Source organism: Ctenocephalides felis, unplaced genomic scaffold, assembly GCF_003426905.1.
Source record: "Ctenocephalides felis isolate EL2017-DRISC unplaced genomic scaffold, ASM342690v1 CF-g0.4_SCAFFOLD_00845, whole genome shotgun sequence".
In the NCBI taxonomy this organism is placed as follows: Eukaryota; Metazoa; Arthropoda; class Insecta; order Siphonaptera; family Pulicidae; genus Ctenocephalides; species Ctenocephalides felis.
Window position 1 is genome coordinate 53,758,596 of NW_020536999.1, and position 25,679 is coordinate 53,784,274.

Consider the following 25,679-nt stretch of genomic DNA (forward strand, 5'->3'; position numbering starts at 1 on the left):
AAAAAAAAGAAATTATCTAGTGTTCAATCCCGTAAGCGCAAACCTGCGAAAGATTTAATTAATTATTGGGCATTATTGACGAAAAATTGCGAGCTGATTTTGTTGAAACGGAATTTTTTAAAAAATATAAACAAATTATAATCGAAAAAATGAAAAATGGGGAGTCAGAAATTGAATTGTAACTTTTGTTTTTGTTGCAAATGTTTTTTATCTGATGAACTTTGAATGTTGAAGACATGCGTGGTTAAGATTATGGAACTGGAACAAATATGAAAAATGGAAGCAAAATTTACTTTGGAACGAAAATCTTAAGGCTTTTTTTATATCTTGTGGTGTCCATACTCTAAATTTAATTATTATTAACTATGCAGAAATAATACATATCAAATATAATTAGTTTTTTTTCAATATAGTACAAGAAATGTGGAATTTCTTAGCATTTTTTACTGATTTTTGGACAATACTTCTAAAATACGTTACAAAATGATCACAATCACAATTGAAACAATCTCATACTCTGAATATGATGGGAAAGCAGGGATGAATGCAATGCGGGTCTTGCGATATCTACGCAATTTTGGATATTGTAAATAATAAATAATTAATTTAAATTAAAATTTTAAAAATCCAACATGAAATTGTTATAATTGAAAATGAAAAGCTAGTTTTTTTTAGTTCTCTTTGACATGATTTGCTCAATAGAATAAATCGCATAATAAATAAGTAAAATGTTTCAAAACCCAAATATTAATATTGCACATACGTTAAAAATAATTGAAAACTTAAAAATATTTGATTATAATCAACCCGCGAATGGCATCGATTTTTTAAATAAATTTAAAATCAATGTACTTTATACGCTTTTAGATTATATCTAATTTTTTGTGTACTAAATCGAGATTAATTAATATGATGTAGCTTAAATGAAAGTTTCTTGTTGATTTCAGAGTATGAACAACCTAATAGTCATTATTTGTTAGATGCTAGTTTTCTTACTGCCCAGCAAATCAAAAGAGGCACACCGCTGAATATTGCATTAATGACTTCATGTTGTGATCTATATATAAAATCAAAATCTAATTATCTTAATTCATTGATTTTGAACAATTTGTCAAACAGTATTCAAGATATAATTGAAAACTATTCATCAGCTAGTTACAAATTGTAAGTAAAATTAAACATATGTAACTTGTTCATAAAATTAAAATTATACTTTCATAAAAGCTTGAATCAAATATTATGCTACGAATAGTAAATAAGAAATCTTTATAATTTTATTTGTTTCAGTGATAATACTTTGGACATAAACAACTTTACCCTAAGCTCACAAAGATTAAGTGAAAATTGTGTCTTATCATTAGTTTTGCAGCAATCTGAATTATTTTTTAGTCTTCTGCGATGCAGCATGGATAATTTTAATAAGACAGAACTAATAAATTTTTTGTATCGAATTTTTCCCGCAAGCTGTGATTTAAATAATATTGATATGAATATTATTATGTATTTCTTATTGATAGAGATCTATCAGATGTCAAGTTTGGATGATGTGAATAGTAGATTCTTTTATATGGAGACAAATTTGAAGAAGTATTCTAGTATTAATGCAGATAGTACAACATTTTACAGAAGTATTAACAGAGCATTTTGCGATATCATTAAAGAGTCTAATATCTTGAATCAAGCTGATATGGTTTTGCCTTGGGATGGAAGAAACGGTATAAATTTCTCATGTACAAAATTAAATGTTAGCAGTTCTAACAAGATTCTTCTACATCTATATTACACTGTGCTTACAAATATTGAACACTCAAAACAAAACACATTAACTAAAAGTGGGATGACTAATTTAAAGTCAAAAACCATTACTGTATATGAATATTCAAATGCAGTTTTACACAATCAGCTCACAGATACAATAAATTTGCCATTAGTTAAATTTTATGTAGTTCTTCTTAAATACTTTGATAGTTTTGTCAATACACTACTTTCTGATGTCAATTTTAATCTGAGCACTCAGAAAATGATAGATTTATACTGTGCAGTTCAATGGAGATTCAGATTTCAAAGAATTGGTAGTTCAGTTATAATTAATAAACAAAATAAATCTGTGAGTTTTATAGAAAGTGTAATAATAGAACTTACTGTGCATTATCAATGGTTTCTTAAATGGTGTCTTAAACCATTTGAAACAATTAAATATGTTAATAAAAGTGAAAGCTACACACATTTAGAACAATTAAGAGTTGTCCTGTCATTAGTTAATAGCTCAGTTAATAAAGATTGCACTCCATTACAGAGCTTACGAAAACAATTTAATAAATTGTATAAAATGTTGCCATATTCATCATTTAATGAAGCTGATTTATTAATTAAATTAGATGAACTAAATAAGAAGCTTAGCCTCTGGTGGCACATGGATCAATCACATATCACTACTATGAATTCAAGAATAAAAGCACTATGTCAAGAAGATGGTTACAAAATGCACGATTTATTAGTAGAAGCTTATTTTGAAGTAAAAAATAAAAATTATGAATTAGTTTCTAATATAGTGCATAAAATTGAAAAGTTCTGTATTGATACCATAAAAGTTGAAGACCAATTGTTACCTAAGCATCATTTCAAAAAACAGCTGTGGACACTGCAAGAGTTTTATATATTTTATGCAATTAATTATATGCTATCCTATTTCCTAGAAAAATCGAAGTCAATATTTGAACAGACAAATCCCATTAATGAAAATTTAGTTATGAAATCTTGTTTCAATTATATAATTGATATGCTATCCACGAAAAAACAAATTCCTCCAAAATTTATACATCATTTGAAAAATGTGAATGACACTGGTACCTCATCAAATTTAATCAATGCAATTAATTCGATAAATGAATATGAGATGAACTTTTTGATGACTGTTTCTTCTATTTATGTTGAAAATCCAGGAGAAGATATGATAAACATGGCAAAGCATTCTCCATTATTAATAGCTATAGTAAATGATATTATATATCCAAAAAATAAACAACTTGATAGCTTAGACACAGTTCTTGAAAGAAAGCAGCATTTGACTACTATTAATAAATTATTATATAATAATATGGTCTTGGTCAATTATGTCAATGTTTTGGAAGAGAATGCTCAATATATTATTAATAGCTATAAATTATTAATTTTAGAATTAGCAACATGTCTTAAATTATCAGCAGTACCATTTAAAATTGCTGAAGTAGTCAATTTGTGCAATAGAAAATTGGATTTATTATTTGTGGGCCACAATGATGTCATTTTGAAACAGAAAAATAATTTTAAACAGGCAATAAATAAATCTCTGATTGTAATGAAATCTTTGGAAGAGTTAGTCAAGATTAAACTTAAAAATTATGAGTGGAAAATTGAAATGATATATCAAGTTGGTTTGCTAAATATATTTATTGGACTATTGAAGATCACTTTATTCTGCAGTTTAGGTCCAATGGACTCAATACAAAAACATGGACTCAAACTACAATATATTAAAGAAGAATTATTATCTGCAGAAAATTTTATACTATCTGGAAAACTAAATGAATATATTAAAAACGGAAGTTTGGATGTTAAACATGATTATCACAAAAAGCTCTATGAGTTATGGAATAATTTAAAATTACGGGAACAAAAGCTATCAGAATTTCAAGCTGTTCGCCCCGTTCTAAATTATTCATCTCTGAGTAAAGATTGTGAACATTTTATAAAAACTATAACATCATCTGAATTTGTGTTTGATCTTCTAAGAAAAATCGAAAAATGTAAAATTTTGCTATATGATGGATGCTTTGTAAACAAAAATGATACTTCAGAGAAAGGTCTAGATATAGCAAAGCAATTATTGAGTGAAATCTCATCTTGGAAATATTCTCAAATTCGTTTTAAAAATCATATCAACACAAATTTTATGTCGTATCCAGATTTAATAAAACCAATATCATATGCAGTATCACACTTAGTAACAGGTGTTCAGGGCCTAGAGGAAACATTGATGAAACTCATTTTTGAAATGAAGAGCACTATAAGAGATAAAGATGAAATATTAACAAATATTATCAAATTTCCGTTTGGAAATATTGGTTCAAAATGTTTTGTTAATGACTTGATATCAGGAAAAACTTCTAAACTTCTGAAAAATTATAGCAAGAATACCATAGGATATAATCGAGATAATTACATAATAATGTTAAATTCATTGAAGGAAATAAAAAATTACTGCATTGCCTCAAACTCCTTAAGCCCTAAGTTTATGGAATATATAAATATTATACTTAAAAATCTCGTATGCCAATGGCAAAAACAAGAACAAGAGAAAGAACAGAAGAAAATTGATGAAGATAATTTGTATGTCACAAAAGTTAAATGCCAAGAGGAGGATGAGGAACAACGAACTTGCAAAGAAATTCAAGAATTCTTTCCTAGTTTCTTGAGCTTAGATTTTTATGATTTTAAATCAGATAATCTCAATAATGTAGCTGAAAAAAACAAAGAAGCAAATATGAACACGGATTTAATAACATTTGATGATATGACATTAATTAGTAGTATTCACATGGATTTAATGTTTGCTTTTACAAAAACAGATTGGTTGTGCCCTAAAAAACATGAATTAGACATTAATTATGTTGATTCATTGTTGGAGAGATATGAGATTTTCAGCAGGATCATAGGTGAATCAATTAATGGCTGCAATTCCGATATGGATATTAAATTACTAGCTAGTTTGAACACAATAACTAGTGTTATGTTGGATAAATTAAATAATAAAGACAGTTCATATAAATCAATACATAGTAATCAGTATGATTTTTATTCTGATAGCAATATTGCTAGGGCCCGAGGAGCACATCAAATATTATATGCTATTCTTGATGTGGTTAAAAAACAATTAGAAGATTGGCCTGAACATCCAATTTTAAATGATATTGCTACCATAACAAATAGAGTTTTAAATTTTTCTGTAAACAGTCCATTGTCTAGGTTCTTAACTGGTATTGAACTACTCAGAGACAAAGTTGAAGAATGGAATAAGAATGCGCATAGGGAAAACAATTTGAAATCTCATGCTTTAGAACTTGCTCAGCTCATTATTGACTGGAGAAAATTAGAGTTAAATAGTTGGAGAGATTGCTTGAATATTGCTCAACATCGACAAGAAGCTATTGCATATAAATATTGGTTCTTTATTTATGCTTTGATTGACCAGTATTTTTCTGAATCACAATTACTAGAAGAAATAAATAAAGCTCTCAAGCAATTTATAGAACTATCAAGCATTTCAGAATATAAGATACGTCTTCAAATATTGAAAGCTTTCCATTGCCATATAACATATTTTCCTACAAGCAATAAACGTGATGAACTTTTATGTTTGCTTTGGAATTTACATCAATACTACAGCCAGTTTATTTCTATTGTTGAAACTCAGTTAAAAAAATTTAAAACCCCAATTGAAAAAAAAATGCGCGAATTTGTAAAAATTACAAGTTGGGATAAAAACTTGAGCTATTGGGCTGTGAAAGATAGTGTTGACAAAACACATAGAACATTGCATAAGCATATTAAAGAATATCAAGAAATTTTAAGAAAACCAGTTACAAAATGTTTATTTGACAACTTAATGTTATCCAATGAGAATAATGTTGGAGCCTGGGATCGTCCGCATAGACAATCCAACCAGTATCAGTATATGACTGAAACTTTTAACTACATTGCTAACATAAAATTAAAACGTTTCATTGTATCTGAAGTTACTGAAAATAAGATGACGCATGTTTTTAACAAAGCAAGAGACATTAGTAAGGAATGCATTTTATTATGCAATTATCCATCTAAATTGCAAACAATAGATGTTATGTTGACTGAAATTATTGATACCAGTGATCACTATAGAAATTTAGAAATAAATACAACTTTACCTAAAAACAAACAAATTTCACAAGCTAAGAGTATTTTGCAGCAAAAACGGAAGGCTTTGTCCGATTTATTCAAATATCTTCAACAAATTGGACTTTCATATAGATGTGGTCTATTGGAAATTAATATTCAAGGCAATGACTTGCTAAACTTTAAAATAAAACCAATGGATATTGAAGTGCTTGTGGGCTGCTTGAGTAGCAGAAAGTGTGATGGTATTTTACTCGCTGTTTGGGATGGTTGTGATAAATATTATTTCAGATCAATTGCTAGATATGTAGGTCTGATGAATGTAATGAAATCCCCAGCTCAAGACTTGGGAATACAAAATATTGATCGGTGCAAAGGATTTGCAGCTGATACAATACTCTTAGTTCAATCACAGAAAGAACTGTTAACCACTACCTCACATAGTCTAGTCATATTAAGGAGTCAAATTGATTTTATTTCATCTCTTGAGGAAACTGAATTTACAGTTAAACAATCATTTCTAGAAACCCACCTTACTGCTTTAGAAGATACATTAGTGCATATTATCTCAACTATGAAGCAATTCAAAATAACTTTAAATTCAATTCCTTCAGATAAACTTGACCAAAGTATAACTTCGGATGTAATAAGTTTTGACAATATTTGTTTCAATGATTCTAGTATTTTATTGTGTAAAGAAGATATTTTGTGGTGTAATACAATTGATATTGTGAACAATATCATATCTAATACCGAAAAAACATTAAATTTATTGATTAAGCATAAATGTACTATGCCATTAATTCTGCATGATGTTAAAAAATTCAAATCTGTGTGCTTCAAGCGTTCAACCTTATACCAAGTGATTGTAAATGGATATATTCATGTTCGTAGCATCTGTAAGGAACTTGAAGCCATATTTAGAAAATTTGAAAATGATGTATATATGCATCCCATGTGTTTGTGTGTGCATGATTTACATAACTCTATTTCTGAAGCATTATTATCATATGATAGTGATTCAAAATGTAATGAAGATAAGGTTACATTGGCAGAGGATTTGAAATTGGTTTTTACTTCTAATACTGATAAACTTATAAATACTTTACAAATATCTCTTCAAAGCATTTATAAAAAGTACTTGAAAAGAAATGAATCGCACACATCAAGTGAGACAAAAAAGAATCAGCAAGAAAATGTAAGTGATGCAGTAGCTGATGAAAAATGTATCAAGCTGTCTGATATTGAAACGAATCATTTAAAGCAAATGCATTGTGATTTGGTTGAAGATATTAATTTATTGAATGTAAAAAAAATAATTTTGCTAGTAGAAGATCTTTTACAAAATGCAGTAACCTTTGTCGAGTCAGGAATTTTTGATACAACGTTAAAATCGCTGTTACTTCAATGCAACCCTATGTTGGAACAATTAGCTTTATTAGCTCAATATTTTTTAACACAGCAAGTAGCTACTCACCGGATAAGTTGCAAAATGTTGTCTATTCTATTGAATATTTTCAGTGAGCTAGGATTAAAGGTAAGAATTAGTAATTTATATATATATATATATATATATATATATATATATATATATAAATACGTAGATATAAATATATATATATATATATATATATATGTAGATATAAATATATATATATATATATATATAAATACGTAGATATAATATATATATATATATATATATATATATATATACGAGGTGTGTTCAAAAAGTACCCGGAATTACTAATAATTAAATTTCGCGGGTCTGGAGTGTCTGATTGTCAAAATTTTTTTTTTATTGTGTTGGTATACATGCCCCTAAAGTATGATGAAATTTTCAGCTATATTCACTGTTTACTTTGTCTGTGGTAGTCGCTAAGGTTCGACGTGTTTTTCTGAGCTCGGCGATTTTTACAATGGAAGAATTGAAAAGTCAAAGAATTTGTATTAAATTTTGCGTAAAAAATGAAATAAAGTGTTGCAAAGTGCAAAAATTCACCAGATATGGCTCCGTGTGACTTTTTCCTATTCCCAAAGTTGAAGAGACCCATGAAAGGACGGCGGTTTTCCTCGATTGAAGAAAATCGCTGAGAGTGCTCAAGGACATATTAAAAAGTGAATATCAAGGGTGCTTCGAAAATTGGAAAAACGCTGGCATAAGTGTATTATATCTGGGGGGGACTACTTTGAAGGGGACCACATTAATGTAGACGAATAAATAAATATTTTTTTGAAAAAACGAAAATTCCGGGTACTTTTTGAACAGACCTCGTATATATATATATATATTTATATATATAAATATATAGATTCTACCATTCAATATATATATATATATATATATATATATATATATATATATATATATATATGTATGTATAACAAATGTATTCTGAGTGGATAAATAGATATTAATTTGGAAATATGAACAAACAACACTCTTTTTTGCACTAATTTATTAAATAATAATTTTCACAAACGTTTCGGACTAGGTTTGTCTCATCATCAGTGTGTTATAATTTAAAATTTAAAATATGGAAACCTAAATTAGCATTATGTGTTTTCCATTACAAGTTGTTCAATATACTCAATTATATAATGTATATTTAAATACTGTATATTTAAATACTACAATTATATACTGTATATTTAAAATTTAAAATATGGAAACCTAACTTACCATTATGTGTAATCCGTTACAAGTCGTTCAATATACTCAATATACTGTATATTGAATGACTTGTAACGGATTACACATAATGCTAATTTAGGTTTCCATATTTTAAATTTTAAATTATAACACACTGATGATGAGACAAACCTAGTCCCGAAACGTTTGTGAAAATTATTATTTAATAAATTAGTGTAAAAAAAAAGTGCTGTTTGTTTATATTTCCAAATTAATATATATATATATATATATATATATATATATATATATATACTTAGCGACAAATTAATGAGTTTTATTTATTCATTAGTTTGCTAAATTACACCTAAAAACCATTTTTAAAATTTATGATTTTTCCATGCTATTTCCATACAAAACTTTGATTGAATTGCGCTCTATCTAAACGTTAATATTAAGAGCTAAAACTTTCAGAGAATTGTTTTTTACCTATTTGGAACCATTTGAGCCCCTGGGAGCAAGGAAATTCGAAAATGACCATTTTAAGGACCACCCTAATATATATATATATATATATATATATATATATATATATATATATATATATATATATATAGACATTTCAACACTATATCTATCTTCAGTGTAAATTCTTAACAATACAAAGTGCAATTTTTGCAATATATATATATATATATATATATATATATATATATATATATATATATATATCATATACACATATATATTAATTTGGAAATATAAACAAACAGCATTCTTTTTTACACTAATTTATTAAATTTTCACAAACGTTTCGGGACTAGGTTTGTCTCATCATCAGTGTGTTATAATTTAAAATTTAAAATATGGAAACCTAAATTAGCATTATATGTAATCCGTTACAAGACCATTTTAAGGACCACCCTTATATATATATTTATATATATATATATATATATATATATATGTCAATAAATATAAAAGATATGTCTGAATTATTTCAGGGATTTTGTACTCCTCCTGAATTCTCCGACGAAATTGACCAAGATGATGGAAAAGAGAACAAAAGTGGCATGGGACTTGCAGATGGTGAAGGCGAACGTGACGTTTCCGAAAGAATCGAGAATGAAGATCAATTAGAGGACGCTCATAAAGAAGGTATGGAACAAGAACCAAGAGAAGATAAGGACTGCGAAGAAGAGGAAAAAGGTATAGAAATGTCGGATGACTTTGATGGTAAACTTCAAGATCTTAAACAAAATCCTGACGATGAGTCTAATGGAAGTGATGAGGATGAAGGCGATGATGCTGATAAACAAATGGGTGATACAGAAGATGGAGCAGAACAGTAAGTAAATTCTGTAGATTATGTGTACAAAAGGATTTATACTTGATTAGATACTTACAATTTCATAATCTTTATTTTAGATTGGATCAACAAATATGGGGTGAAGATGAAGATGATAATTCTAAAGAAGAAAGTAAGGAGCAGGGAGAAGGTGGAGAAGGTCAGGATACTGGAGAACAGGAAATGGGCGTTCAAGAGAACGAAGATCACACTAACACTAGCAATCGCGATCCCAAAGCTAATAACGATGGTGAAGAAGGTATTTCATTCAAAGGAGAAGTTTGTTTTCATAAAAGAATCCGATTTGCTAATTTTATGTTTTCTCGACGTTTCAAGCCATTCTGAATCGAATGAATTTGGAAAAATTATGTATGTGTGTGTATGTTTATTATTTTTTTTTGTATAGCGAAGGAAATGCCTTTATGCATCCCAGACTGGTGTTTTGTGTGGGTATGTTGGACTCAATACCGCCCTGGTATAATACCGACTAAAACCTCCGCTTTGCCCTTGCCTCAGGTATTCACGGAAACTGCCGTTAGGCATTACTTTGTGGGGGAAGGATCTAGAATGTTATAATTTTGTGTGTATGTGAACAGATTTTTTGCCGTCAATCGACGTTTTCTCAAAAACGACTGGATCGATTTCAAAAATTTAAAAGCCTCGATGAGGACTAGCGTTTATCAATTTTGCGCGACGATCAGCCAAACCGTTTCTTTATAAATAGCAGAAAAGTGAGAAATTTTTCGTCCTCGTTTTAGTCCGCAGTTCTGAATCGATTTTGAAATTTCAAAAGCCTTTCGAAAGATATTGGTTGGGAATCGTGATGATGAGTTTTTGGTAGAAATCGGCCGGGCCGTTTTCTTGTAAAAAGAGTTGAAAATTTTTTTTTCGACGATTTTTATTATTTTTTTGACGGTAGATACTATAGTTTTCTAGATCATACTGAAATATTACGGCCCTACGACAACTCATTTAGCTTTAAAAATTGGTCAAAGTTTGCAAAAATTAGTATCGTTTTTTTGGCATTTGTCAAAATTAGACCTTTCATCGACGATTGCTCAAAAACGCCTGAACCGATTTCAGAAATTTAAAAACCATTTGATGTATCTCGGTGAGGATTATCGTTTGTCAGTTTTGTGAGACAATCTGGCGAACCGTTTCTTTGTAATTTGGAAAAAAGTGTTAAACTTTTCGTCCACATTTAAGCTCATACTACCGAATCGATCTTAAAAAATCAAAAACTGTTCGACAGATATCAGTTTTTGACGTTTGTTAAAATTAAAATTAGACGATTTACTTGGTATAACGATAGAGTACTTGTTCTAAATGAACATGCTAAACCATTAAAGTCCTATGGTTCAATTATACAATTTATTGATTTTTGAAAATTTGCTTTTAGAAAATACTCCGAGTTAACGTGTTTGTTCGTTTTCAATTATGTGTAATAAATCCACTCAGAATACTTTTAATGACTCATAAATTAATTTATTTTTTATTGATTAAGTCGTTTATTTACACATATCAGGAAGTTCACGTAACTTGCCTCAAGGCAAAATACCAATACCAACTAGTTTTTCTTTGTTTCATTTTTTGGAGATCATATATTTCATTTGATATTATTTGCAATTAGAAGCCGATTCTAAGCAGCAGAAGAAAGAAATTGATGACATGCAAGAACCTGATGTGAACGATGATCAAATTAATCCTTATCATGGTGATTTGAAACCGCCACCAGAAACAGAAGCTTTGGATCTTCCTGAAGATATGCAGTTGGATGAGGGTGATGTCAAGGAAGAAAATGCAGAAGAAAGTAATCCCTTTGATGTAGACACAATGAAAGGTATATATTTCATATATATGATAGAGGTAAAGCAGTTTCTTTAGAATTAGCAGAAGGTACAAAATTTTTCGTACTTCGCAAAAAAAATGATTTTGAAAGCTAAAAAACCGTTTGAAAGATACCATTTTGTGCTAATTAGTTTTTGCCAAAGATCGGTTAAGCTGTTTTTTTATAATTAGATGTTAATTTCTTTAAGTTTTTAATAAAACTTAACATGGCGAAAAAATTCATTAAAGTTTGGATTAATCGGCCGTGTTTTTAAGACATACATGTGCGTGTTACAAGAGTGTTATAATTAATACAATTACAAATATAATTTTGTTATAGATTAATTCAGATTAGATTAATATCAGAAAGGTTCACCCAACTTGTCTGGCAAAATGCAATGTACACCTAGTTACTTATTTATTAGCAAGTTTTAAGGTTCAATTTGTTAAAATTTTTGTATTTTTTTTTTTTAAAAAGAAGATATTAAGCCTCCAGATGAAGAGATGAATGATGAAAAATCTACTGAAAAGCAAGAGGAGGATACAAATCAGAAAACAGAGCAGGATTCGAGTGATGATGAAGGCGATTGTGAATTAGATAAAAACACAGAAGAAAAAGGTAAATACACTGAAATACTAAAATAAATGAGTTGAATTAAAGTTTATTCGACTGAAAAGAAATTTTATAAAATTACTTTTTCTGATAAAATCGTTTTTAGTGAAAAAGTGTTAGTTGTATAATCATACTGGTAATTAATTCTCCTTTTTCTTAATTTTTTTAAAAACTTTATAATATTTTGTTTATAAATTTATAATAATTTCTAATATTTTGTTATACATACCACTCATTTATCTTAATCATTTTCATTTCGATTATATTGTCATATTTCTGTAATGTTATTTCTTCCACAATTTTATTCATTTTATATAAATAATCCACTATTTTCTACTTTACTTAAATATATTGTTTGTTTAAATCTTATCAAGATCATGTTTCTTGACAGATGTCCTGAAGATGGGATTTGTCCAAAACGTCGACAGTAAATAAATAAAGAAATGTTTTTTTAAAAAAACTTTTGTTTTACGTTACTTCTTGGATTCTTTGATCAAAGTTCTACAATATATATATATATATATATATATATATATATATATATATATATATACAGTATAAACACTTTTTAGATGAAGAGGATCAAATGAAGGATGATGATGATACTACCACAAAAGGCTCAGAAATGAAATATGATGCAGAAGATACTCCAGAGCCCATGGAAGATAACAAAAATGATGAGCAGAATTCTGAGGATCAAAAAACTGATACTGCTGCTTCCAATTATCAACCATCTGAGAAAATAGAAGTGGAACCTATGGAAACTGATGAGCAGTGCTCAATTGATCAGGTACCAAATTTTAAAACTCATATTTTTATTTAACATTAATCTAATAAAATAATTTCTATTTAGGCTGCATCATCAATGAAACCACAAGAATTGCCCAATGATAATCAAAAACCGTTTGATAATCCTGACCAAGGCAAAGATTCTGGTGGACAATCACAAGAAGAAAATGTGGACAGCGGTTCAAAACAAAATAATGAAACTAATATAACACGTACTAGTAAGAACACAGAACAACAAGAAGTAGCTCAGAAAAATCTGAAAAATCAAGCGTCTCAGGCCAATGAGGAGCGTAGTTTAGGTAAGGAAAAAAATGTTGTAAATATTATGGCATTAAATTAATTCCTGTGCTATAGTTAAAAATAAATCATGACAAGGTAAATGCAATATGGGAAAATGTGAGTGTTGTAAAGATGTTGTCTATACATTTTCTTCCAATTTGCTAATTTTGTTTTCTTGATACTCCTAATAGTATTGAATGAGACCAAACTTGGGTAAAGGATATGTGTATGATGTATGTAAGCCGTTTTTTTTATTTTTCGTCGACATTTTCACAAAAATAGCCAGGCCGATTTTAAAAATTCAAGGCGTTTGATGTAGCCCGATAAGGAGTTAGTACTTTTCAGTTTTGTGCGACTAGTAGAAATTTGTGAAAATTTTCTTCCACATTTTAGCCCACAATCTTGAACCAAAAACTGTTTGAAAGATATTGGTTGGATATTGGATTGATTAGTTTTTGGCAAAGGTCGGCCGGGCCGTTTGTTTGTAAATAAATGTTGAATAATTTTTTATTTTATAAAAAATCATCAAAATTTACAATTTTGCCGTAAGCGATTCTAATCAGATCTATGCCGAACATCTATATACTTTCCGTGTTATGTACTTTCCTGATTAAATGAAGGTTTTCACTTTAATGTTATAAAATACAAATTAGATTATATTGTAACATGATGATATTGACATCAATTCAAAATCGTATTATGTTTCAGTGAAAGCGAAAATTTTATTTTCGTAATAAACAGTTGAACCATACCTAAAAGCTGAATTTGAATAATTAATTTTCCGTAGGGTAGTTATAGTAATGGCCCGAAGATCGAAAATAAAAAAAATTGCATATCTTCACGTTTTGAAGGCGTTTGAAGGAAAATGAATGTGTGTGTGTGTGTTTTGTATGTCCGCATTTTTTCGCCCACATTTTAGGGTGCAGGGATCAACCGATTTGAATGGTTCCTCGATTCCTATTGATAGGGAGATGTGCTGATTAGTTTTTGGCAAAGGCAGGTCCAGTTGTTACGGAGATACGGAGCAAAGAGTGCAGAAAATACAAATCGAGTTTTTGAGAGAACGGAGTATCTGATTTGAATGATCTATCTAAACATTCAATTTGTAATGATTCAGAGAAGCTAATCACCTAGCTTTTGCCAAAGGCAGGTCTAGCCATTTCGAAGATACAGAGCTAATTGTGCAAAAAATTGTAGTTTTTGAGAGAACTAAGCGTCCGATTTGAATGATTCAGATTTTAATTTTAATTCTGACTAAAGTTCTGATATACTTTGAACAAATAATTTCAACTTTGCAATTCATTTTATATAATTCTTATAAAAATTAGACAATGTTACAATATTTATAATAATCTATTTGAGAACATTTAATGTTTCTCGAACATTTCGTTATGGTACGGGAAGTTTCAGCAATTTGCCTTAGACACGATGCCATACACCACTAGTTCTTATTGAAGTTAATTATGTATACGCATCTGGAAGTTCATGCAATTTGCCTTACAGCAAAATGCTACTTACAACTAGATTTATTATAGTATCAACACACTTTTATTTTATTGAATTATATTTTTATATTTAATAAGAATATTTCTATTTTTATAAATAGGTGATAATAAAGATAGTTTTGAAAAACATCTTAAAACAGTAGATATAAATGATAAAGAAAATGAAAATGATAGTATCAATGATGAATCGATGCAGAAAGCTGACATGTACAAGCACATTAAAGATGCTATGGAATCTGATAAGCAGGTAGGAATATTGCAAGATTAAATGAAATACAAATTATAAGTTTAAAGTTATTTTAGATTGCAGAAATGCATATAATTGATTGAAATTCTAATTGCAGCAGGTGATGGATACTGCAACATCACAGCAAGCTCAGTCAAATCTAGTGGATCTAGAAGAAAATGATAAAAATGAAGAAATAACTGAGGATGATGATGTGCTAATGGATGTAGATTCAGAAATAGCACAGGATCTAACACAAGAAGAATTGCAGGCTCAGAAATTAGATTCTAATGATAAAATAAAAAAAGAACAGAACCAAAGAAAGAAAGTTGATAATATGAATCAAGAAATTGATACTGAGCAAATAGAAATAGAAGGTGAAAAGATTCTGACCTACAATGTGGAAAGAGTTGCTGAAAATACATTTTGCACAAGGTCAGTTTGAATCACACATATTACATACCATATTGTGATATATATATTATATATATATATATATATATATATATATATATTGATTGTTTCTTTTCCGAACAGTAAATCCAATAATAAAAAACAATTTGTTTTCTGAAGATGTTTAATACGACGTTTCGGAACTAGGTACGTTCCATCATCAGGTTTATTCTGTCAAATACAATGTTTTTTTTAAAAAATATTGATTAACATTAATTAACGATGGTCAATACAGATTAATTAGAAAAAAATTTTTTTATAAAGGAATGGATTATGTACCGGGGTAAAGAGTAATAAGAATTAACTAAAAAAGGTTTTATATAAAATTGAGAAGCAAAAATTATTTACCTGTAATAATTTATATATCCATATCACTAATATTTTTTTGTTAAAAACACTCGATTTTTTTGGAAGATATTTGTAGATGTTACGACTACACAAGACTTAAACACACTGATATGGATTTCTGTCTGCCAGATGTGAAGGACAATTCGGAATTCTTGGCAAAAATGATTTTTTATGGCTCTTGTTTGGTAATTTACGAAAAAAGAGGAAGTATTGCTTTAGTAAATGTTGAGAAATATTATGTATATATATATATATATATACACACATATATATATATATATATATATATATATATACATGCACATGTATATGCACACCCACATACTCATACATACATATGCACATATCTATATATTAATGTATCCACAATTATATACATGAGCATATATGCAAGTGCATGTATATAGTGTACACACAAAAACATACATATAAGCACATATATGGATGTACATATATTATAACATATATACATGTATATATATACATATTCAAAAATTATTAGGATTAATTGTTTTTAATCAGGTTTAAAAAATTTAGATATGAGTCATGAATGATATTGTGATCTGATCTTTTATTAACACTATTTGACGAATTCAAAAAGATTAAACTGCTTTCAGAAAAAAGTCTTTTAAAAGTACAATCCTCTCTATATAAAATATTGGGTTCAAAGGTGAAATTATGTGAGTTTTCGATCGAATGCTGGACAAGAGTACTTTGGAAATTTCGGCTTTTATGATGAGTGACGCTTAATTCATGTTGTCTCATTCTCTTATGAATGTATTGTGATGTTTGACCAATGTATTGTTTTTGACAATTTTTGCAAGGGATGGAATAAACTATGTTAGTATTGAATTTAGGAGGAGTGGTGGATTTAATTTTTGAAAACATTTCTTTAAAAGAATATAGAGCTGTTCCTGAAATGGAAATATTTTCTTCTTTGAGTAATTTGGCAAAATAATCAAATAAGCCTTCAATGTAAGGCATGCTGTGAAAGGTTGGTTTAATATTGTTGTCTTGGAATAACTTGGAGATGGATTGATAATTGTTACTTTTATAATAGGAAAGTCTTTTATTGGTAATGGAATTGATGAGGGTGAGGGGATATCCGTTTTCTAATAAAGTTTTAGTTACTAATGTTGTGTTTTGGGTATGAAAAGAAGAGTGAGACAACATGATTGCGTGGTCTATCAAAGAAATGATTGTATTGACTTTATAATTTTTGGGACAATATGACGCGTAATGAAGATATCTTCCTGACCATGTAGTTTTTCTGTACCAATTTGTGCAAATAATGTTGTCAATTTTGTGTACAGTCACGTCTAAAAAGTTTAATTTGTTGTCGATTTGTGTTTCATGTGTGAACTGAAGCGTCACTCATCATAAAAGCCGAAATTTCCAAAGTACTCTTGTCCAGCATTCGATCGAAAACTCACATAATTTCACCTTTGAACCCAATATTTTATGTAGAGAGGATTGTACTTTTAAAAGACTTTTTTCTGAAAGCAGTTTAATCTTTTTGAATTCGTCAAATAGTGTTAATAAAAGATCAGATCACAATATCATTCATGACTCATATCTAAATTTTTTAAACCTGTTTAAAAACAATTAATCCTAATAATTTTTGAATATGTATATATATACATGTATATATGTTATAATATATGTACATCCATATATGTGCTTATATGTATGTTTTTGTGTGTACACTATATACATGCACTTGCATATATGCTCATGTATATAATTGTGGATACATTAATATATAGATATGTGCATATGTATGTATGAGTATGTGGGTGTGCATATACATGTGCATGTATATATATATATATATGTGTGTGTATATATATATATATATATATATATATATATATATATAATATTTCTCAACATTTACTAAAGCAATACTTCCTCTTTTTTCGTAAATTACCAAACAAGAGCCATAAAAAATCATTTTTGCCAAGAATTCCGAATTGTCCTTCACATCTGGCAGACAGAAATCCATATCAGTGTGTTTAAGTCTTGTGTAGTCGTAACATCTACAAATATCTTCCAAAAAAATCGAGTGTTTTTAACAAAAAAATATTAGTGATATGGATATATAAATTATTACAGGTAAATAATTTTTGCTTCTCAATTTTATATAAAACCTTTTTTAGTTAATTCTTATTACTCTTTACCCCGGTACATAATCCATTCCTTCATAAAAAAATTTTTTTCTAATTAATCTGTATTGACCATCGTTAATTAATGTTAATCAATATTTTTTAATAAAAAAAAAAAACATTGTATTTGACAGAATAAACCTGATGATGGAACGTACCTAGTTCCGAAACGTCGTATTAAACATCTTCAAAAAACAAATTGTTTTTTATTATTGGATTTACTGTTCGGAAAAGAAACAATCAATATATTGAAAAAATCCAGGACTTATCTATTGAATATATATATATATATATATATATATATATATATATGTAAATAGTTAATTTGCACGTTTTTATGCAGCATGGATATTAAAGAAGATTATCACTCAGAAACCAACTTAGATATTTCTCAAATAGAAGAGATAGAACGAAGATTACAAGAAAATCTTTTGGCGTCTTACGAACACCAGGTAATATATTTATGGTATCTATTATTAATTATATGAGCACTCCCATAAATCACTTACAATACTGCTAAAAATATAAAGACTGTCTGAATGTTCAAATTATTCAAAGAAAGAAACAAGTTGTTCTGAATAGTTTTTGATGTTGTGATAGTAACTATGTTTTTTTTTTCTCATATTTTTTTTATTATAAATAATGTTTTTAAAAATTTAGCCCATGGGTTCTACTGAATGGGAAAAATTATGGTGGCGCACTGGTAGTCAAGCGCGTGAATTGTGTGAACAATTGAGACTGATATTGGAACCAACACTAAGTGCCAGGCTGAAAGGGGATTACAGGACTGGACGTAGAATAAATATGCGAAAGATTGTGCCATATGTAGCTAGTGAATTCAGAAAAGACAAGATTTGGTTAAGAAGAACCATGCCTAGTAAAAGAGAATACAGGATTATCATTGCTATTGATGATTCAAGGTAATTGTTTTCTTTTTTTACTAAATTTTTTCATAATTTGTTCAATTCATGAAACTAATATTCAAATTTGATAACTTTATTTTTAAAAGTAGTAGAAAAAATAATTTTTCTTATAAATTTATTACATAAAATATGCTACATTAACATTTATTGCTATTATTTACCTATATAACTTTATTCCAATCTATTTATCTATTTGATTTTCTGTAATTTATAGCTCAATGAGTGGCAACCAGTCAACCGAAATGGCATGTGAAAGTGTAGCTCTTGTTTCACAAGCTCTCACTCTACTTGAAGCGGGTGATTTATCTGTTTTGAGTTTTGGTGAAGTTCCTAAAATTATTCACCCTTTCCGAGAACAATTAACATCTCAAACTGGATCAAGAATAATTAACCAACTAACCTTCCAGCAAAAGAAATCTCACTTTGCGAAAATGCTAGACTTTGCAGGAATCATGTTCGAAGAGAATTCCGGCCAAGCAGCTGACTTACTAATTATTGTTAGTGATGGATGTATAAGTAGTGAAAACCAGGAAACAGTGCGTCAGGCCGTGCGTCGTTTGCGGCAAGCGAAAATATTTATTATATTCCTCATTGTGGATAATGTGAAAAACAATGTGAGTATTTTATACTTTACAGTTACACAATTAATAATAATATTTATATATGTATGTATCCAATTTTTTAAGAATTGATTGACTAAGCAAAAAATATGTTTTCAGTGTTCTTTAGTTGATACTCGTATTCCTTTGTTCAATGAAAAGCAACAACTTATAGGAATGCAATGGGCTATGGATGTGTTTCCATTTCCATTTTATCTATTTCTGCGAGACCTCTCTTCCTTACCATCTGTACTCAGTGATGCCTTGAGACAGTGGTTTGATTTGACTACAAAAAGTGTCATGTAAAATTTAAGATAATAGGATGTAAGTTGTTAGCGTAATATTTTTAAAATTATTTATGTATCATATCATGAAGTGTATTACATATCAAATATATAAATTTATTGCATGTATCTATCACCCAAACCTATTAAATACAATTTAATAGATTGGATATAAAGTTGAACTTCTTGAATATATTTTTAATTGATCAATTGAAATTAAATTTTGTTCTACTGCACTTTATTTTGTATACTATTATATTTATTGAGTTCTATATGCTCGTTAGTAATTATGAGCAGAGAGTATTATTTTGTTTCTTCATATTATTTGACTTAAAAATACTTTTTTAAAGTCTCCTCCATTTCAAGAGGACTAACATTTGGTGAAAACCGTTCAACTGGTTGTCCATTTTTATCAATAATAAATTTTGTGAAATTCCATTTTATAGTATTCACAATAGTTCCAGGCTGTTTAAGTTTAAGATAATTCCATAGGGGATGTGCATTATCACCATTGACATCAATTTTCTCAAAAAAATCAAATTTAGCATTTCTTTCTGCAGCAAAGCAAACAATTTCTTCCGGAGTACCCGGTTCTTGGTTAAGGAATTGATTACAAGGGAAAGCCAAAATTTTCAAACCTAATAAAATCAATTTCTTTAATAATTGAATTATGATTTTCATTAATGCTTGAAATGTTAAATATATGTATATTGAGATAAAACATGTTATGTTACATATTTCCACTTAACAATACAGTGTACAAAAAATCAAAATCTGAATAATTCTTTTGAATACCTTTACTCTCTCCATATTTTTCTTGCAATTCTCCTAATTCTTTGTAATTGTTTGCAGTTAATCCACATTGTGAGGCAACATTAACAATAATACACACATGACCTTTATATTTTGATAAAGAAACAGTATCTCCTTTAATATTTTTTGCAGAAAAGTCATAAATGGACTTTGCATTGGCGTAATCTGCAGGATTGGTAGTAGTTGCCATTGTCGCTACACTAATTGAAAATTCATAATAATTGTGACTATCATATGAGTATTTATTTTGAAACCTACTTACTTCGGAGAGCAAAGGCGTAATGCTACGAATGCAGCACTTACAAAGCCTAGGGATGTTAATCGAGCCATTGTAAACCTGCAAATATATAATATAAATACACATACATACATTTATATATATATATATATATATATACACACATATACATCATACATGTATATATATAATATACATATATAGATGTAAATATATGATGCACTGTTTATACGTATATAATACATGAATATGATGAAAATCTATCGATTAACAGCTAAACATTTTAATATCATTATTTTTTATTTGAATTATAATATAAATTTTATACATCTCAGACAGGCAGAAGTGCCTAGTATGAGAGATCGTACAAAATTTTTATATAAAGTATTTATATATATTTTCTACATATGAAATGGTCATTACAATATTTTATACCATTTATTTTACAATTCAATCCTTTTATATCATTTATTCTATAATTCAAAATACCAAAGAATATACCAAAACAATAAAAATATGTAAATATTTACTTGAATTTTATTAATTGTATGAAAAAGGATACAAATTAAATAAATAACACTGCAAGTGACAAATGAAAATAGATGATTTTGAGAAATTTATATAAGAGTATACCAATATAATTACATAACTAGTTTTAAAAGATAATTGTTGATTCAATGAGTAATCTCATATCATTTTTTTATCTGATTTTTTATTAAATATCAGTATAATGAACTTGCAAAATCTTTCATCATAGGTTATGTTGAATCATTGAATATAATAAAATAATTAATTAGTATCCTAAATAACGGACTAGATTCCTCTATACGTGAGTAATGATTAAAATTAAAATCAATGTACAATGTATAAGAAAATTTTTTGGGTTAAAATGTCAATTTATATGCAAATAATCATTGTTCTCTTGTAATTTAATTTATTTATTTGAGTTGAGTTGAGGTTACATACTTGATATATCTTCAATTCTTTCTCGATGCAGTAATCATAAATAAATTATTGTGTGTTCACTAAACAGCATTGGAACAAATTTCGTTATGATAAACTTATTATAATTGTGTTAATTTTAATAATTATGAATGTGTAAGTAACATAACAATTGTTAAATGATTGTAGATTTTGCTATGTTGTCTCAAAGTCAAGTATCCAATTTGAATAATGGCACTAATTCTTCTAAGGGAGAATGGAAAGAGCATTTAATTCAAGTTCCTTGGGGACATGTTGCAGGTAAACAATTAAATTGTTCTTATGACATTAATTATTTTTTTTAGTTTCATTTCGTTTCGGATTCAACTCCTTGTGAATAATAAATTATATACTTATACATATAATATTAAACAAATTTTGAATTCGTTTTGCATGTAAGTTTTTCTTTTTGTTCAGATTCAAGGCCCAATACATTTTTTTGACAAATTCCTACAAATGACAAATACTTCATTCAATCAATCAATACTTCAGTAGAATATATAAGTAAAATTACATATTATGAATGGAATGGATATTTGTGAATTTGAACATGCTTTATTTTTGCACTTCTTAAATTATCTCATAAAGGATCTAATTACTAAATTAGGTGAATTGTCTCATCATCAGTGCAATTTAATGTCGAATGCTTCCATATTAAATACTTTATAGTTTATATACTGCAGTACGCACTCTTTGTAAATAATATGTTATTTACCAAACGCACTCTTTGCAAATAATATAATATTTATCAAACACACTCTTTGCAAATAATATATTATTTACTAAAGAGTGCGTTCTGCAGTATATAAAGTATTTAATATGAAAGCATTCGACATTAAAATGCACTGATAATAAGATAATTATAATCGTTATCCATTCCATTCATAATATAAAATTCTACTTATATATTCTACTTGAAAGACATGTCTTTTGCAAAATATTTATTTGGATATGTTAAATATTAAACAATTGTTTAATGATAATTATTTTCTAAACTTATTTTAAATCCAAAAATCACTTTAACATAAAAATTGCATCACTATTTATATAAAATATAATTAAATAAAACAAACTATTAATTAAAATACTTCAATCAATCAATTAATATATAGAATTTTATATTGTGAGCAGAATGAATAATTAAATTATTTAAATATGAACATAATAAACTGTAGATGATTTGTCTGATCATAAGCGTAAAATTTAATCTTACTAACTCTTATATAATTTTATTAACAATCTATAACGTTCTTTGACTGTTATTTATTAGAGATGTGCACATACTTTTAATATTTTTTATTTAATTTAGTTTTCATTTCTTTCATTTTGCATTAAATTTTCATCATATCATTTCCCTCAAAATTTATCCCTGAAATTATTACTGGGTTAATGTCGTAAACTTTAGCAAAATTATATGGAATAGATTATATATATTTTATAGATAGATTAATATATATATATATATATATATATATATATATATATATATGTGAGTGTGTGTGTGCAAATTTTATTTATTATTATAATAATAGTTTTTACTCTTATATCAGGTAAATGGTGGGGCGACTTAAATCAACAACCCATTCTCTGTATTCATGGTTGGCAGGATAATGCAGGGACATTTGATAATCTCATCCCATTACTTCCCAAAAATTTATCATTTTTAGCAATTGATTTACCTGGCCATGGTCTGTCATCTCATTATCCAAGAGGGTTGCATTACTATTTATTTTGGGATGGCATTTCTCTGATTCGCCGTATTGTTAAACAGAACAAATGGACTAATATCAAACTCATGGGACATTCTTTGGGTGGTGCTTTATGTTTCATGTATGCAGCAAGCTTTCCAGAGGAAGTGCATAGTTTTATCAGTCTTGATATCTTGGGACCCACCATTAGAGATGTTGATAACACTGCAAGTCGATTGGGCGCTTCAATTGATAAATTTTTAAAATATGAAACTATTCCAGAAAGCAGTTTACCATTCTATGACTACGATGAATCGTTAAAGTTAGTTTTAGATGCCTATGAAGGATCTATAACAATGGAATCCTGTAAAGTTTTAATGAAGAGGGGTATGGCACATTCCCAAAATCAAGATAAAGATGGCTATCATTTTGCTCGTGATTTAAGACTTAAAGTATCACTCATGGGCATGCTTTCTATAGAACAAGTGTTAGCTTTTGCATCAAAAATTGTTTGTAAAGTATTGTGCATACGTGGAGTTCCAGGTATGAAATTTGATAAACCAGAATATTTTCAATCTGTGGTGGAGAAAACTCGTGAAAGTTCAGAAAGATTTGAATACCATGAAATTCAAGGTACACACCATTTACATTTGAATACTCCAGAAATGATATCAGAAATTATTACTGAGTTTATAATGTCGTAAACTTTAGCAAAATTATATAGAATAGATTATATATATTTTATAGATAGATTAATATATGTATTTGTGCTTTTAATGGTGATATTATTTATTAAATTTGCTTTTAAAATAATATAGATGATATTATAAGTAGGTAGTTCAAGTGTAAGTGAATTGTAATCATATAAATATATTTAGGTGAAAGATACATATGTATATTATTATTTTATTTAATTTATAGTTAAAAAACACAATGGATATGTTGAATACTTTGTATATTATTTACAGGGAGTGCCTAGCTGTTTTTTATAAAACTTTTATTTGGACATCTGTTTAATGTTAAGAAGTCATTATAATATAAAGTTTAGAAAATATATTTTCTCAACATCTCATTCATTCATATTATCTATATATTGTGAAAACGTGAAAAAATTTCTTGTTCCTCAGTAATAATTAGTTTTACAGCTTTTAATTACTGTCTTGCTAAACTAGTGCTCATGATTACAATTGAGGTATATTATTTAAACAAAAAGTAAGAAATAAAAACTTGCTCCGCTAAAAAACAAATATATATATATATATATATATATATATATATATATATTTATATATATGAAGCAAGCCCAGTCTGTGCCAACAATAATATATACCAGTTATTATAACATATTTATTATTACAAGTCATTTTTCCATTATAGGAGATTCCAAGTTTTTTACCCTGAGCGTTATGCTTATTTATCTATGATCCTGAGTATCTTGTAAGTGTAAACATTGCAGTGGCCCACTTCCAACGCAGACTTTAGTAGTTCCTTTTACCTTTACCTCTAACTGGTTCTTTTATAGTTTCACACATAGATAAAAGAAGAGTATTGTAAGTGGTTTCACAGTTACAATTACAGGTAAAATAGATTTGAAACTATCTATCAACATTTTGAATAAGTAAATAAAAATGATGACATATCTGTACATGAATATTATAATGATGTAAAAAGTAAGATACTATACTATTTATAAGATACATTTATATATTTATAAGATACATTTGTATCTTTGAGGAGAAGTGAAACGATAGAGTAAATGTTGACTAGCTTTAATTGCATATGATATTCTTTATATTGTCTTTTGTGCAATGAAATATATGTCCCAATATGTCCATTATTATTTTAGATTTAAAATGTAATTGATATAGTAATCATATTATTATTTATTAATTAAGTTAATTATAATTATGTTCTGGCAAGTTAAAATTGTATATACAATTCTAATCGTAACTTACTTATTTCTAAAATTCTTTAAAAAATATACTTTTTATAGCAACACTTTGTATTTTGATGAATACAAATATTTTCGGAAAGATTAAACTTTCTGCTTGAATTTCG

The 25,679-nt window shown here is 27.9% G+C and overlaps 3 protein-coding genes across 9 annotated transcripts in view; 2 read left to right on the forward strand and 1 right to left on the reverse strand.

Moving 5' to 3' along the window:
- LOC113385510 (midasin-like) overlaps positions 1-20,044 on the forward strand; it is a 43,568-nt gene extending 23,524 nt beyond the window's left edge. Inside the window, exons 39-51 of the mRNA XM_026623368.1 lie at positions 1,518-7,447; positions 9,547-9,890; positions 9,971-10,149; positions 11,521-11,730; positions 12,196-12,336; positions 12,903-13,120; positions 13,184-13,418; positions 15,005-15,150; positions 15,248-15,564; positions 18,439-18,547; positions 18,756-19,015; positions 19,233-19,632; positions 19,738-20,044. Of these exons, the coding sequence (XP_026479153.1) occupies positions 1,518-7,447; positions 9,547-9,890; positions 9,971-10,149; positions 11,521-11,730; positions 12,196-12,336; positions 12,903-13,120; positions 13,184-13,418; positions 15,005-15,150; positions 15,248-15,564; positions 18,439-18,547; positions 18,756-19,015; positions 19,233-19,632; positions 19,738-19,923 (8,675 nt within the window). The 3' untranslated portion in view covers positions 19,924-20,044. The remainder of the gene's footprint in view (positions 1-1,517; positions 7,448-9,546; positions 9,891-9,970; positions 10,150-11,520; positions 11,731-12,195; positions 12,337-12,902; positions 13,121-13,183; positions 13,419-15,004; positions 15,151-15,247; positions 15,565-18,438; positions 18,548-18,755; positions 19,016-19,232; positions 19,633-19,737) is intronic.
- LOC113364129 (probable serine hydrolase) lies at positions 19,808-24,342 on the forward strand. 5 transcript variants are annotated; one of them, XM_026606607.1, is made up of 3 exons: positions 19,808-19,941; positions 22,084-22,194; positions 23,484-24,342. In XM_026606607.1, exons 2-3 carry the CDS (start codon positions 22,092-22,094, stop codon positions 24,323-24,325), a joined length of 945 nt encoding a protein of 314 aa, XP_026462392.1. In that variant the 5' UTR covers positions 19,808-19,941; positions 22,084-22,091; the 3' UTR covers positions 24,326-24,342. The 5 variants fall into 5 exon arrangements, with proteins under 5 accessions (XP_026462392.1, XP_026462389.1, XP_026462390.1 ...); XM_026606604.1 differs by lacking the exon at positions 19,808-19,941 and adding an exon at positions 21,657-21,781; XM_026606605.1 differs by lacking the exon at positions 19,808-19,941 and adding an exon at positions 21,876-21,898.
- LOC113364132 (probable phospholipid hydroperoxide glutathione peroxidase) lies at positions 20,138-21,994 on the reverse strand. Of its 3 annotated transcripts, none has more exons than XM_026606612.1 (4): positions 21,919-21,994; positions 20,977-21,051; positions 20,697-20,914; positions 20,138-20,539 (listed from the first exon to the last, which is right to left on the reverse strand). In XM_026606612.1, the coding sequence occupies exons 2-4, from the start codon at positions 21,042-21,044 to the stop codon at positions 20,232-20,234; spliced, it is 594 nt and encodes a 197-aa protein (XP_026462397.1). In that variant the 5' UTR covers positions 21,045-21,051; positions 21,919-21,994; the 3' UTR covers positions 20,138-20,231. The 3 variants fall into 3 exon arrangements, with proteins under 3 accessions (XP_026462397.1, XP_026462396.1, XP_026462398.1); XM_026606611.1 differs by lacking the exon at positions 21,919-21,994 and adding an exon at positions 21,598-21,725; XM_026606613.1 differs by lacking the exon at positions 21,919-21,994 and adding an exon at positions 21,388-21,435.
- Positions 24,343-25,679: the final 1,337 nt, after the last annotated feature.

Coding starts and splice junctions, on each gene's coding strand:
- LOC113364129 (XM_026606603.1), top strand. CDS start 22,074: ATGATTGTAGATTTTGCTATGTTGTCTCAAAGTCAAGTATCCAATTTG. Junction 22,195..23,483: donor TCCTTGGGGACATGTTGCAG/GTAAACAATTAA, acceptor CTCTTATATCAG/GTAAATGGTGGGGCGACTTA.
- LOC113364132 (XM_026606611.1), bottom strand. Junction 20,915..20,976: donor TTACGCCTTTGCTCTCCGAA/GTAAGTAGGTTT, acceptor ATTTTCAATTAG/TGTAGCGACAATGGCAACTA. Junction 20,540..20,696: donor AAAATATGGAGAGAGTAAAG/GTATTCAAAAGA, acceptor TGATTTTATTAG/GTTTGAAAATTTTGGCTTTC.